The following is a 15711-nucleotide window of genomic DNA, read 5'->3' as shown; positions in this document are numbered from 1 at the left end:
CCTGCTCCAGTTCACAGGATGTCAGCCATTGGCTCTTGTCCTCCCAGCGAGCCCCTATACCTCCTACAGCACCTCCCTCCTAAGTGTTCCCAGACTCCAGTCACAACTGTCCTCTTTAGAACTGGCTGCTGGTAAGGTCTCGGAGGCCTCGGAGGAACTTTCTGGGCTGAAGATCTTGATGGGATACATAAAGCAGGAGTGGGGTGATTCATTGCCCCTCAAGCTGACCTTCCTCCCTACTCTCCTGACCCAGGAGTGTTGGTGTTTACTTTCTGCAGAGGAGGCCTGATAGGGGAAGAGGGAGTGGGCTACACAGATCCTGTGGCCAGGGATCATGTTGTCAAAACTCAAAATTGAGGGGCCGGCCCGGTGGCATAGCAGTTATGTTCGCGCGCTCCGCTGCGGCTGCCCGGGGTTCGCAGGTTTGGATCCTAGGAGCAGACCGACCCACCGCTTGTCAGGCCATGCTGTGGCGGCGTCCCATATAAAGTAGAGGAAGATGGGCACAGATGTTAGCCCAGGGCCAATCTTTCTCAGCAAAAAAGAGGAGGATTGGCATCGGATGTTAGCTCAGGTCTAATCTTTCTCACACACACACACACAAAAACAAAAAATCCTCAAAATTGAGATATCTAGTCTTAAAAGCACCTGTAGGAACAAGGGGGAGAATATTTGAAAAGGGGCCCAGGGAGAATATTTTGGCAAGAGAGGGGAGAAAAAGGAGGGACTGGTTGTCCAGAGGGAGAAGGCTTGTGCACTTGGTAGAGATATGGGGTGGAGACAGCATCAATTAGGCTTCAGGGTAGGATGATGTGAAGTGAGAGGGAAGATGACAATGTGTTGTTTATCCTCATTGACTGGAAAGAAAGCGGCCATCATGGAAGTGGCAAGACAGGTAGACGAAATATCAGTAACAGACAAACCTAAAAGGAGAAATACGCTTAAAAATCATTTACTAGCTTTTCAATTGCAAAAACATCTCAAAGTGGCTTCTTACCTCATTAAATCTCATCACAAGATCTTCAAGGGCATTGTGCTCTCCATTCTGGGAGGTAAGAATCGATGCTGAGATGGACGCTCTGAGGCAGGGCAGGGACCTCTGGCATTCCGGAGTGCCCAAGTCCCGGGTCAAGAAGCAAAGATAGTCAACTGGCAAGACCTTCCGGTAAATATTCTGCTCCTGCTCCATCAGGATGCTGGCGACCTCCTCTGGGAACTGGATGAGGGGCTGCAGATCAATCAGTTCCTTGCTGATCCCAGCTGAACTTGAAGGGAGGGCACTAGAATTGGCCATAGAGGTGCCCGGTTGGCGTTCTAAAATAAAGCAACAAAAGTCATGGTGACACCAAGGTCGGCATTCCCCAAACAGCTGTTTACTTGAGAGCCATTCAAAATCTTATAGGTTTCTTAACCAAAGTTTCTGCTTGGTGCATAGTTCTATACTATCTTTCTTGTTACGAAAACCTTTCTAATATCTGTCCTGCCTGTGCCCTCCTGCCACCCGGGGAGGCTTAGTTTCCTATTTTCAGAAGCAGAATTGATCTAGCACACCATTCCCTAATGAGGTCACTATGACACTTTGCAGAGCAGTAAAAAAGTAAAATATACTATTTGCTTCCTGTCCTCCAGTGCTAACCATCAGAGTGATGAGAATTTCATCAGAGTGAAAAGAAATGAGGGTGAGTGTGGGCACAGCAACTGAAATGGAAGAGGAAGGAAGGCTGTAGTGGAGGAGGCATGTACATGTATATGCACACTGTGTGTAAATATGCAGGAGACCTGGGGACCCTCTGCACACAAGGTTTCAAAACTTCATGGTCTACTCTGCCAACATTCTACCTTCAAAGACTCTGATCCACTGAAATCCATTTGGGGGTTTGCAGGGACAGAACCACCTACAAAAGTAAGGAAGGAATAGGTAATAAGGAGACGTGTCTAAAGAAATAAAATAAATAAATCTTTTTTTTTTTAAATTTATTTATTTCTCCCCCAAAGCCCCAGCAGACAGTTGCATGTCATAGCTGCACGTCCTTCTAGTTGCTGTACGTGGGACGCGGCCTCAGCACGGCCGGAGAAGCGGTGCATCGGTGCGTGCCACGGCTCCGAACCCGGGCCGCCAGCAGCGGAGCACGCGCACTTAACCGCTAAGCCACGGGCCGGCCCCTAAAATAAATAAATCTTATTCCCTGTTCCACAACTGGTAATAAGAAGGTGGCAGTGGGAGAGAAAGTGGCGAGTGCATTAGATAGAAGTACCAAATGCATTCGTAGGCTCAAAATTATTCCCTTAGCACAGATTCACTTTAGTTTAGCTGCTCATCCCCAATATGTCTCTTAACTTCCTGCCTATAAGTCATTCATTCATTCATCTACTTAACTATTCATCCATCCATTCATTCAAAAAACTCTGAAAATCTATGATGAGCCCTAGAACAGAATTTCCTACAGTATGATCAGTTTTGTGGCCAGCTAAGTGGGGGAAATGTCACACACTAATGTCACAAATTCTCTTCCTGGAAATACATGAGGCACATGGGTACAATGTCAAGGCTCTAAGGGACCTTGCAGTAAAGAAATCCATTTACACTGCTTACCCATGTTTCTCCAGAGCCATACTTTATACAACATCGACCACGCGATTCTGTGTGACTGGCTTTGCTTGGAACCACACCAGGAAATGCTGTCCTGAGGGCCAAACTGCTCTCGCTCTCCATCTAGTTCATGTCTTTTCCTTCCCGGCAGTCCCTCCCTGGCCAGCCCAACCTCACACTTCTCATAGTGCTTCACAAAGGGACCACATTCTATTTTTCCAGAGTCTTTCTTACATTTCTGATTTCTTAAAACACCCCTATTGACCCTTTGGCAGAATAAAACCCATGTGCCTTCTGACAACACCGTAGTCCTCATCACCAAGTGTCATCTGGCCTGGACACTGGACAACAGCAAAGTTTGTAAGGAAGACTCCCTCAACATTCAGACCTCAGTATTCTTGACTCTTTTTATCTCTATTGCAGAAAACTTTGGAACCTTCACTCTGAAGTGCTCTATCTTTGTACTATTGAACTCTGAAGTCATCAGCCCTGAATTTGACCTCTTTTTCCTCTTCCACCCTTTCTACTAAACGTTCTCTGTCCTCGCACAGTTCCAGTTCCTTGGCCTTCATCTGGGTGCACGGTCAGCATTTTAACATGGCACCCACCGACACCCAGGATTCCCTCACCAGTCACCTTGACATGTGCCACCTGCACTTGCCAGTCCTCACTCCCAGGCAAACACAGCCATTCATACTTGGCTCCTGGGCCACTATATGGTAACACTGACAATTATGCTACATAGCGATAGGACCCTTGCCAGTTTGTGTTATCTAACTTCAGCTAGGCCCTCAGGGCAGATTCAAACTTGACATGGATTTATTTATTTTTCCCTAAATAACTCACCGTCCTCTTTACGTCAGCAGTGTAGCTCTTCTATTCTTCTCACACTCCCAAACCCACTTTTATTTTCCTTACATTTGTTTGATCATTTCTTAACTTATGACAATGTGATAATTGCCAAGTGTCAGCAACACCTTCAATTAGTTCAAATCCTTCTATTTTTTCCATTTTCTCCTCCTTCTCTGAGATGGCGTGTGCCTCCTCCTCTCCAAGGCCCACTTAGGTTTGTGATGAAGTCTATTCAACCTGCCTCAGTGGTTATCTCCACCTTCAGTCCCTTTCTTTGCACTGACTCTTCTTAGCCTACACAAATGTTCAGTTTCCTTTATTCTTAAAACAAATCAATAAAATTTCCCTTCTCCTTTAAACTCCAAATCCTCTCTGCCTTCCCTTCATTATGTACCTTCTCTAAAGAGTAGTCTACATTCTCTGATTCCTTCCTCAGTAAGTATGGTGACCATATCTTCTGATCCAAAAATCAGGCCACACGGTCTGTCCAAATTAATAAACCAATAAGGATGTGGAAGAGAAAAATGGAAAGGCAGGCCCTGGAAGCTCCTAGTTCTTAGGTCTCCATGTTGACAGGCCATCTCTGTTGATGATCTGGGCTCTGATGTTCTCCCCTCAACTAATCCTCTCCTAAGCAGACCATCTTTGAAGCCTAGCTCAGGGAAGGTTCTTGGTGGTATTCGTTATTTAATTAAGTGAGTTGCTCCCCTTTTGGAGAAATGCTTTCAGTGACAATCTACAAAAAAATTGTGAGGAGAAAGCTTTCAAGTTTGAGCTACATCGCTCTCCACTGATGCAGCCCGAACTTGTTTTAAATATATTCTGGTAGCAACTCTGTTTTGTCTTCCATATAAAAATCATAGTATCCAAATTATCATTTCTCTTTGATTCTAAAAGGTGAGCAGGTGAATAAGAAGTATAATGATTTATTCTAGCCATTTTTTATCCATCTTTTGGATCAAACTACCAAAAATTAACTGCAGCAAAAAGCGAGGACTACCAAATTATATTTGGTTCTCTCTAAGCTCATATTTGAAAATAATTTTACAAAGGCAGGTGCTCAACTGTAGCCTACATGGCCTCACTCTCCAAATTGCTGAATAGTTTAGAAAGGGACTGGATTTCCTGAAAACTGAGTCACAATGTGGCCTGATGACAGAGGCAGACTGCAGTTTCTGGATACTGATAATTTATGTACAGTGGAATTAGCCATATATAGAAAGTCTTCCCAGAAGTAACCAACTCTGACATGATTTCAAAGTACAGCTGTCTGTGAAGGAAATGAAAGCAATTCCCAAGTCTTCTGAAACTGCTCATCTAATATGTTAAGAGATAATGTAATAAAATATGCAAATAACATAAGATGATACATTGTAAACTTGAGATATGAATCACATGATGTTACAACGAATGAAGAGTCTAGTGATTGGTGGGAAATAGCAGTACAGGAGACAAAAATATTGAATAGAAGAAGCCTGGTCAGGGTAACCCTAATAAATGTAGTGGCCCCATGTGTCTCAGTACAAGGGTGACATCAAACTCCAAGGAAACACAAATCTGATACTGGAAACCTTGAAACATAATGTAGACTTTTGGTGTAGGTTTCCTTAAAGCAGGATTACTCAGGGATTTTACATCATGCACCACAAAGAAATATTCTAGAAATTTTCTTGGGACATAATTTTCTGTCCCTGAAGTTCCACACTTTTTAGCTGTTGTTAAAAACAATTCCCACTTTCTCTCATTCTTGCTGAACTCTCCTTACAATCTCCTTCCCTTCACAGGCCATATTGCCCCAGCTCTCAGCTGTATGTCACTATCACATCTTCCTTTCCGCAACATGGGCAACTCTAGGATGGATTAAAGATCCAGTAGCTCTATGACCCCTGATCCTTCCTCATTATTTGTGGAGCAAAGTTCCCATAAAGCCCACTGGAAACTGTAGTTCTTCTCTTGTGAAAAAAATTTTAGAAAGTTTCTGTTGAATAAAATTATCCACCTTATTTATAGTCAATGTCTACTCTCAGCCCCATGTTCTTCAGTTAATAATTATTCCACAGTAGAACAGGGCTATACCTCCAGACACCATCACAGCCCAGAAATATTGACCATGAGACACAGTATTTCCAAGTTCTGATTTCCTGTGCAAGTAATAGCTTCCTGTACTGAGTGCTCTATATGGACTAATTCAGGAGGCAGATGGTATTATTATGTGATGCTCACATAAGGTCACGTAAGTAGTAAGCCAGGGAGCTGGGATTTGAATCACAGTCTATTTGACTCCAGAGCTCATGTTTCTGATCACTCAGCATATTGCCTTATGTAGCAACAGAATGGCACACTGGCATTCTGGATTTTAGATGCATCTCATGTGATATTAGTTAGTATAAATCAACTTCTTGTGCTCATTTACTTGGAGTGGTCTGATAAAATGAACTCTTCAAGCTCCAAAGGTAAGGATTTGACTCTAGAGGGTGGACAGTTCCCCTTCTGGGTCAGCCTGGAACCATCACGTCAACCACCACATTACAATGATATTAGAATGTAGCGCACTGAAAGTTAAAAGTTCCCTCTCCTTTCCTTCTTACCTGTTCATAAGAATGTTCCCAAGCTTTAAACAAGTATTTTCCAAAGTGTGTTACACTAAATTTATGCAAAACACGGTTCCTTGGTTAATAATTTAGAGACATATTGGGTTAAACAAAGTTAATAAGCTTTTTTTTTTAATAATTTTATTTATTTATTTTTCCCCCAAAGCCCCAGTAGATAGTTATATGTCATAGCTGCACATCCTTCTAGTTGCTGTATGTGGGACGTGGCCTCAGCATGGCGGGAGAAGCGGTGCGTCGGTGTGCGCCCGGGATCCGAACCCCGGCCGCCAGCAGCGGAATGTGTGCACTTAACCGCTAAGCCAAGGGGCCGGCCCTAACTGCAGGACTTCTCAGAGCCTTCAGTAATTCCCACTAGGGGACTATACTATCATAGCACACAACAGCTATCCTCAGCCTTGCTGTTTGTCTCTATATCATTTACATGAGAATTACAGTCCCTTCAAAACTTTTCTCATCACGCTCAGTGATTCTCAATAGGGGAATGGAACTTAAGGTGTTTGTGAGGTAAGTTAATTTCCAAGGAAGCTTAGCCTGCTATGTTGCTGGAACTCGACGCAAGGTCTAAGGGTGAGAGAGACTGTAGCTTATTTAGCAAACTGCAAGTTATTCCTATGGCTGAAGCATATATTAAGAGAGATGGAGCATCACCGTAGCAAACGAAGAAGGAAGCTTCATTTTCCAGAAGGCACTGGAGAATAGGTGTGGCTCAAGAGGAACAATAGGGGTATGGGAGGCAAAAAACACACAAGTGAAGAAATACTACCCCAGACTTTTGTGTCCCTGGGTGGATCTAGGCAATCACCTCGCTTAGAGGGAAGGGAGTCTGGGCCACGTCTTCCCTTGAGGAATGCTGCCCTGAGAGGCATCTTCTCCTGCCATCCCCACAGAGTCCTCTCATTCCTTGCTTCTTTCATTCCTTTCTGGTGATCAGAAAGCCCCTGATCTTGTCTATAAGCTGCCATTCCCAGGGCTGTCCACAAACTGTGCAGCCCAGAAATAGCCAGAAAAGCCTCTAAACCTGATGAGCATTTTTCCTTGATAATCGTTCACCCAATGCCCTGGGGTACAGTGCCTTGGGGGAACTCCCTCCCCCAGAATTCTGAACCCTCCCTCAGAGTTAGCACTTATTCAGAAATGCTAGTTTAGGTCCAAGCCCACGGAAAAGCCTTGGGCTTGGGCTAGTGCCCAGCAAAACCTGCCACTTCCCATTTATTTCTCTTTTTGCTTTTTAGTCCCCATCAAAATTAAAAGCAGTTGGTCTTTCTTGCTGTGCCTCATATGAAAATCTAGAGTTTACCAAATAATCTCACAAAATCTCTTGCATAAGGTGAGGGAGTCATGACAGGCAGGCATTGCTAATCTTATTTTCTATAAAGCTTGAGTTAAGTTACGTGACTTGCCCAAGAATCCAGCTTGTGAGTGGTCAGCCCTGAAACTGGCAAAAGCTGAGAGTAACGGAAGATTCTGCCACCTAGCCCAGTAGTCTGCATTACCCCAAGCCAAGCCTGAGTTATCTTGCGTGTGCGTGGGGTGCAAGGGCCAGCCTTATTAGCTGTCGATACATCTGAATGGGTTTAAGAAAGGCTAACTAGAAATGCATTCATTCACTTATTGAGTGCCTACTAGATGCCAGGCTTTGTTGCAGGCTACACTGACGTTTGGATTTAGTTGAACAAGAAAAGATCCTTGTTCATATAGAACATTCTAGGAGAGGAGACAGATAAACAATAATATAATGTGAGTGGTGGGGGGTGATGGATGGGTAGGGAAGGTGCAGTATTACAAAGCATATATTAACTAGAATGTTAGCAATTTCTTCAAGTTTGTCTGCAAAAGTTTTCAAAGCTTTACCATCCGGGATGCTCTTGGCTTGGTCACCCTAATCCGTTTCTAGCATCTCAACAATCTTGCTCTTCCTCCTCATCATTTATTAGCCCTTTGAATCAAGTGACTCATTTAATTCTTACAAAGAACTCTGTAAGGCAAGTGGGATTACCCCCATTCAATAGATGACAAAATAGAAGTCAAAGACGTTAAGCAATTTGCGTGAAGACACCTGGCTACTAAGAGATGGGGCTGGAACCAAAATCCAGTTCTGACTCCAAAGGTCCACCCTCTATTATACTCAGCATTTTGAAGGATCTTCTGCAGAGGAGACAGATTTCCCTGACTTCCTGCTGAGTCTGTCTGTCTCTTTCTCTCTCTCTCTCTCTCTCTCTCTCTTTCTCTCTCTCTCTCTCTCTCTCTCTCTCTCTCTCTCTCTCTCTCTCTCGCTCTCGTACACACACACACACACACACACACACACACACACTTCCTTCTGAAACTCTATCTTTTATTCTCATTCTCTGTGAGTGGTGGTGAAATGGGCACAAGCTTTCTTGGAAGGTAAAATAAAATTTTAAACATGCATACTCTTTGTCCTAGCAATTCCACTTTTCGGATTTTATCCAACAGAAATTCTTGCAAAACTATAGACAAAGTGAGGGAAATTTATATGTAGTGAAATTGAAAACATTTCATGATAAATTTAGGTGAAAAAAAGCAAGCTTGGAACAATGGAATATGATCCTATTGGAGGAAAAAGAATTTTACAAATGTGGGTATATGTTTGCATATCTGTCCAGTACACACCAAACTAACAATACGGTTTATATATTGCACATTTCTGTTTTAACTTTTTTCTAAGGTACGTGTGACAGTATTTAAAAAAAATATGCCAAAATGATATCTGAAAAATTCACCTAGAGGACAAAATCCCAATCTTCTCATGGGTACAAACTGGTTGGGCATTTGAGCTCTTCAGATTGTTTCCAATGAATATTGCAATATTGCATTTGAAAGTTACTTCAAATTACAATTATGGAAGAAAGTAGGAAAAACTTTTATTGTATCTACTCTATCTGTTTTTTATTTGATTTGAATTAATTTTTTAGACAGTTCCTTTATTTTTTAAAGTTAAGCATCAAATTCATCAACTGCACATTTAATAGTCTTCGAGTGGTGCAATTCCAGTTATATAAAATAAGACAGGAGTGGAAGGATGTTGATTTCTTTTTATAAAAGATTCAGAGTTGGCTTAAAGACACTAAATCTCAGGCAGAGTTGAAAATTACTTCAACAGGGGAGTAATGGATTTACAGAAAGGTTAGTTAATTGGTGATTCTTTCTCATTATCTGTTATTGGTTTTCAGAGTAACAAATCATCTTGCAACAAATGTGTCTGGCCTGTCCTCAATATTACATGAAAAAGATTAGTTCACAAAATCAATGAAGCATATTATTTCTAAGTCAGTACTTAAAAAAAGAAAAAAACCAATATGTCTAGATTGAGAATTAAGCCATATTCAGATAAAACAGTTTACTGGACTGAAGAGCCTCATAACATGAAAAAATCCGAAAGAATTCTTATTAATAAAAAATAACTTCTGCATGCTGATTTCCAAAAAAAAAATATGAAAGCATAGAAAATTTAAAGAAGCATAAAGAAGATTAAAGTAATCAATAACCTCATACCCAGAGATAATCCCTGCTAATATTTTTGTCACAGCATTTCATGTTTTTTCTATAAACACACACAAGATTTACAAAATTAGGATCAGAACACATACTTTTTTCTAAACTTTTTTTAGATAACTTACTCTATAGTGAACAATTCCCCAAATCTAAAGCTAGTTTTCTTAATATTTGATTTTAATGGCTCTTTAGTAGTCAGTGTTATGTTTATAATTTTTTACCATTATAAATAACACTGTGATAGAGAGTATTGTAAATATATCATTATACGTGCTTATTATATTATCTAATAACATTGAAAGAGAAAAATTCCCCACTCACACTGGGAAATTTCCAGGGAACAGTAGTTTCTTTTCTTTTTATAGCTCATTAACTAACTGTTTTATCAGTATCTCTCCTTAACCGTGTATTTCTGATTACTTTGGGTAAACAAAATTAATTGAGCCAAAATTCATATGGTAAGTTATAATAATGTATTGGGCTATGTAGAGGAAAATTGCATTAGTGACTCAAAGTTAACAGGAGGGAAACTCTGGAGTGTTGGTGACAATCTAAAGCCCTTTACCCAGCAGCAAACTCCTGAGGAACGGGTGACCCAGCAGACATGGACAGTTCTAGAACCGAGCCTAAGCATGCCACCTGAACCCCAGAGTCCAACCTGGCTGGGCTACTTAAATGTATACTAATTACCATCAAGGGATTCTGTGTCTCTATTGTATAATTATAACCATCAATAATAATAATCATAAATTATAATATTATTAAATAAACCACCACTTACTATGTGCTAGGGAATTGCACTAAGCTCCCTACAGAGATCTCACTCAGTTCTCACAACAACTCTGTGCGGATGGCAGAGCACTTGACGCTATGATTATCCCCATTTTAGCAGATGGGGACAGAGGTTAAGTAACTTGCTCAACATCCCACTGAGATTAGCAATGGAACCAGTGTCACATCAGTCTGACACCAAAGCCCAGGCTCCCCAAATCACCACCCTCCACTGACTCGAAGGTTTTATTCCTCTTAGTGTCTCTATATACAACTGACAATCAGATGTTTTCTTAGTGGTAGGTAAAGGAGGCAGGACGCAGACTGAATACTCGAGCTGGAAGGGACTACAGGGATAGTTGGGATGAATTTTCCACGGTTTACAAATCAGGAAACTATGCCTCTGAGAGGTCAAGCTTCTTGTCTAAGGTCACAGAGCTGATTAGTGGCAAAGCTGGACTAGAACTCAGGCCCCCAACTCCGAGTCCAGAGCATTTCCTCTCTACTCCACTGCCTCCCCTACTAGGTGTGCTTAGAATCTCAGGTGCTATAAGCTCTTGGGGGGAATCTCCCCCAGAGGGAGAAAACAGGGAAACGGAGAGTGTAATCCTGTGGTTCTGAGTGAGGTCTTGGAGTCACACAGATGTGGGGCTGCAGCCCAGCTCAGGCACCGACTGGCTGCATGGTCTTGGGTAAGTTCTCTACAACTGTCATAGTAAGGATGGGGAAATTAAAAGGAGAAAATGCATGTAAAATATTTAGTACATATTCAGCTCTCAGTGGTTAGCCATTTTTATCATCATCATTAATTTATCATTTGAAAGAGGAAGAAGAAATTCTGGGGCCTTTCATCTTAGAAGCCAGATGGGGCGACTTAGTAATATATCAAACCATTTCAGGCTATGGAAACTTTTGCTTTGTTTTTATAACCTGCAATTTGTATCCTCTGGTGTGGTGCCCACTCTAATCAAAAACATTTTTAAAGATCCCTAGTGATACCTCATTTATTCATATGAAAGGAAATGTCCACAACATCTTACTATACATTGTAGTAATGAATTCCTCAGTTAAAAAAAAAAAGTCCTCCTTCCCCCACCCCCCGTCCAATCTGCTGTTCTTAACTGTGCAGCTCTTCCGTCTATGAAGAGAAGATTCATATCCCTTCTAGCTTGGCATTATCAGCAAACTCAATCAAGATGTCAGAGCAGTCTCAGAGTTAAATCCTTTCATGCTAAAATATTGCTGAGCTATTTATGTCCATTTCTTTTTTTAATTGAGATATAATTTACATACCAGAAAATTCATTTTTGAAAGTGTACAATTCAGTGGCTTTTAGTATACTCACAGAATTGTACAACCATCACCATAATCAATTTTAGAACATTTTTATCACCCCCTCTACACATTATCACCCTCCTACACATTAGCAGTCATTCCCCATAGCCCCCCTCACATCAGCCCCTGACAGCTGTTAATCTATCTTCTGTTTCTATGGATTTGCCTATTTTGTACATTTCACATAACTGAATTATACAATATGTGGCCTTTCGTGTCTGGTTTCTTTCATGAAGAAATGTTTCCAGGTTCATCAATGTTATAGTATGAATTAGTACTTCACTTCTTTTCATGGCTCAATAATATTCCATTCTATGTATATACCAAATTTTGTTTACCTATTCATCAGTTGATGGACATTTGGGTTTCTACTTTTTGGCTATCATGAACACTACTATTATGAACATTTGTGCAAAACTTTTGTGTGAACACTTTTTTTTTTCATTTTTCTTGGGTAAATACCTAGGAATGGAATTGCTGGATCATATGGTAACTCTATATTTAGCATTTTTTGAAGAATGCCCAAATTGTTTTCCACAGTGGCTGCACCAATTTACATTCCCATCAGCAATGTATAGGGCTCCATTTCTCCACATCCAGGTCAACACTTGTTTTCTTTGATTTATTTTCTAAAAAATTATAGCCATTCTAGTGGATGTGAAGTGGTATCTTATGGTTTTGACTTGCATATCTCTAATAACTAATAATGTTGAACATCTTTTCATGTTCTAATTGGCCATTTGTATATCTTCTTTTGAGAAACATCTGTTCAAGTCCTTTGCCCATTTTTCAATTGGGTTGTTTGTTTTCTGTTGTTGTTGTTGAGATTTATATATATTCTGGATATTAATCTCTTATCATATATGTGATTAGCAATATTTTATCTCTTTCTGTGGGTTGACATTTTACTCCATTGATAGTGTTCTTTGACGCACAAAAGTTTTAATTTTTTTCATCCTCAAATGTAATATTTATTGTTCATTTAGGCAGAAGGAAAACAAACCCTCCCATTCTGATAAAATATCTTAGGTAACACTAGGTTGAAGTTTGTATTATCCACCTAACAACATCAGTGCCACACACCTTTAACAAATAAGCTTTCTTTGTTGTTGAAGTATAATTGATATCCAATATCCTATTAGTTTCAGGTGTATATCATAGTGATTCAATATTTATTCACATTACAAAATGATCACTACAATAAGTCTAGTTACTATTTGTCACCATACAAAGTTATTAAAATATTGACTATTATTCCCTATGCCGTACATTACAACTCCATGACTTATTTTTAAAGGAATATTTGTACATCTAATAAGGAGGAATTTTGTACCTCTTAATCCTCTAAAAGTTTTAAATTTTGATTAAGTCCAATTTGTCTATTTTTTCTTTTGTTGCCTGTGCCTTTGGTGTCATATCAAAGAAATCATTGCCAAATCTGATGTCATGAAGCTTTTCCCCTATGTTTCGTAGTTTTAGGTTTTACGCTTAGGTCTTTCATCCATTTTGAGTTAATTTTTGTATATGATGTAAAGTAAGGGTTCAAATTCATTTTTTGAATGTGGATATCCACTTTTCCTAGCGCTATTTGTTGAAAAGACTCTCCTTTCCTCATCGAATGGTCTTAGCACACCTGTCAAAAATTATTAGACCATATATGTGAGGGCTTATTTCTGGGCTCTCTAGTCTATTCCATTGGTCTAAATGTCTGTCTTGAGGCCAGTATCACACTATTTTGATTACTGTAGCTCTGTAGTAAGTTTAGAAATTGGAAGTTTACGTCCTCCAACTTTATTCTTCTTTTAAAAAATTATTTTGGCTATTCTGAGTCCCTTGAAAGTCCATATGAATTTTAGAATCAGCTTGCTAATTTCTGCCACAAAGGCCATTGGAATTTTAATGGGGATAGCACTGAACCAGCAGATCGCTTTGGGGAGTATTGCCATCTTAACAATATTAAGTCTTTTAACCCATGAACACAGGATGTGTTTCCATTTATTTAGATCTTTTAAAATTTCTTTCAACAACATTTTGTAGTTTTTAGTATACAAGTCTTGCACTTCTTTTGTTGAATTTATTCCTAAGTATTTTATTCTTTTTGATGCTACTGTAAATGGAATTTTCTTAACTTCACTTTCGGATTGTTCATAGCTAGTGTACAGAAATACAACTGAGCTTGTATTTTGCAAACTTGCTGAACTCATTTATTAGTTCTACTAGTGTTTTAGTGGATTCCTCAGGATTTCCTGTACATGAGATCATGTTATCTATAATAGAGATAGCTTTACTTCTTTCTTTCCAATCAGGATGCCTTTTATTTCTTTTTCTTGCCTAACTGCCCTGCCTAGAATCTCCAGTACAATGTTAAATAGAAATAGTGAGAATGGATATCTTTGGTTCCTGATTTTAGGTGGAAAGCTTTCAGTCTTCCAACATTATACATTCTGTTAGCTGTGGGTTATTCATAGATGCACTTTATCAGGTTGGAGACATTTGCTTCTATTCCTATTAGGTGAGTGTTTTTATCATGAAAGGGTGCTGGATTTTGCCAAATGCTTTTTCTGCATTTATTGAGATGATCATGTGGTTGTTATCCACTACTCTACTAATATAGTATATTAGTTTGATTTTTGTATGTTTAACTGTATATTCATTTTTATATAAATATATTACCGTTAAAGTAAGTCTAACTGAGAAGAGCTCTGTACAAGACCAACACACATTTATTGTCTATTTGCAATTCTGGTCCTAACTTGGACCTGTACATTGGACAAGAACAGATGGTAAACTAGGACGTGACTGTGACCATGACTTCAAATCACAAACAGTCCGATATTTTTAAAAACTGTTTGTTTTAAAGAAAGGAAATATATATTTTTAAAATTCATGTTGAACATGCACTCTTTATTGTTGTTTGTTACTATAATCACATTTTCAACCCTTGACGATATAAGTATCAATTAAAGTAGCTCTTGACTTAAAAGAAAACTGGTGCATGTTATTTCTGATTTAGAACATACTATTGCAGAAATGACCTGTACTAGACTTTGGGCAGGTCAAAGTCACTTAATAAGAAAAACACATATGGACCTGGAATTTTTTTTTTTTTTTTTTTTGACCATGAAAGGCAACAATAATGGTACCAATAGCATTACTTGCTAACATTTTATTAAAGTATCTCCTTTAGTCCTACTAGCAACTCTGTGGCCTAAGTACAATTAGTATTCCATTTTACAGCTGAGGAAACCCAGAGAGGTTAGTAGCTTGCCTAAATATTCACAGGTAGTAAGTAGTGAGGCTAGGATTTTGACTCAGAACCATTTGACTCCAAAGTTAATGCTTTTTACCATTTCTTATACTTTGGGTACCAGAGTTTAATTTATGCACAAACTCAAAACTGTTCATTTCCTCTTTTCAATTCAAATAGGACCAAAACCTGGAAAGTCATAGGATTCAGTCTCCCACTGGTTGACCAATTCTATTTCAAGTCAAGTACTCATTGAGTACTTATCATATGAATTCAGCCTATGTGATGTGATGTACTTAATCTAGTAGTGGAAAAAGCTGTATTGTGTATTTAATTGTGCAGTTAATAGATTTTAAACTATGTTTGATGATTTAAGTAGAAGATCTTTACTACAAAGTCAAACCTTTAACAGGAAAAACATAGCTATGCCAAAGTGGCTAATGAGAGATTTGAGGACATTATGACTTGCTGCATTAAAATCGCCATAGAGTTGTTATGTAGAGGGAGCCTGGTAATCTATAACTTTAAGCCCAGCACCACGGACCTTCCTGGAGTCCTAGCTCAGGACACTATACTCTCTTGGCTTTCATAACTTTCCAGCCACGGCAGTGGTTTCTGGACTTCCTTGCAGCCCCTCAGCCTGAACTCTACTCATCAGTTCTCTGCTCATCTCTCTCTCTCTCCTCCTAGGAAAGCTCGTCTCAGCTGTAACCATCACAACTAAGCAGGTGACTTGCAAATGTGTAATTCCAGTTCTGACCTCTTACTCAGATCCAATCCTGATGCTT

The 15711-nt window shown here is 39.6% G+C and overlaps 1 protein-coding gene across 2 annotated transcripts in view; it reads right to left on the bottom strand.

The window, feature by feature from the left end:
* PLCE1 (phospholipase C epsilon 1) overlaps window positions 1-15711 on the bottom strand; it is a 323176-nt gene that overhangs the window by 144225 nt on the left and 163240 nt on the right. For both annotated transcript variants that reach the window (XM_058543567.1, XM_058543568.1), the window contains exon 4: window positions 998-1314. In XM_058543567.1, coding sequence (XP_058399550.1) covers window positions 998-1314 — 317 coding nt within the window. The remainder of the gene's footprint in view (window positions 1-997; window positions 1315-15711) is intronic.

This window comes from Diceros bicornis, chromosome 6, assembly GCF_020826845.1.
Source record: "Diceros bicornis minor isolate mBicDic1 chromosome 6, mDicBic1.mat.cur, whole genome shotgun sequence".
In the NCBI taxonomy this organism is placed as follows: Eukaryota; Metazoa; Chordata; class Mammalia; order Perissodactyla; family Rhinocerotidae; genus Diceros; species Diceros bicornis.
The sequence above is the reverse complement of the archived record's forward strand: the minus strand, read 5'-3'. Positions and strand labels throughout refer to the sequence as shown.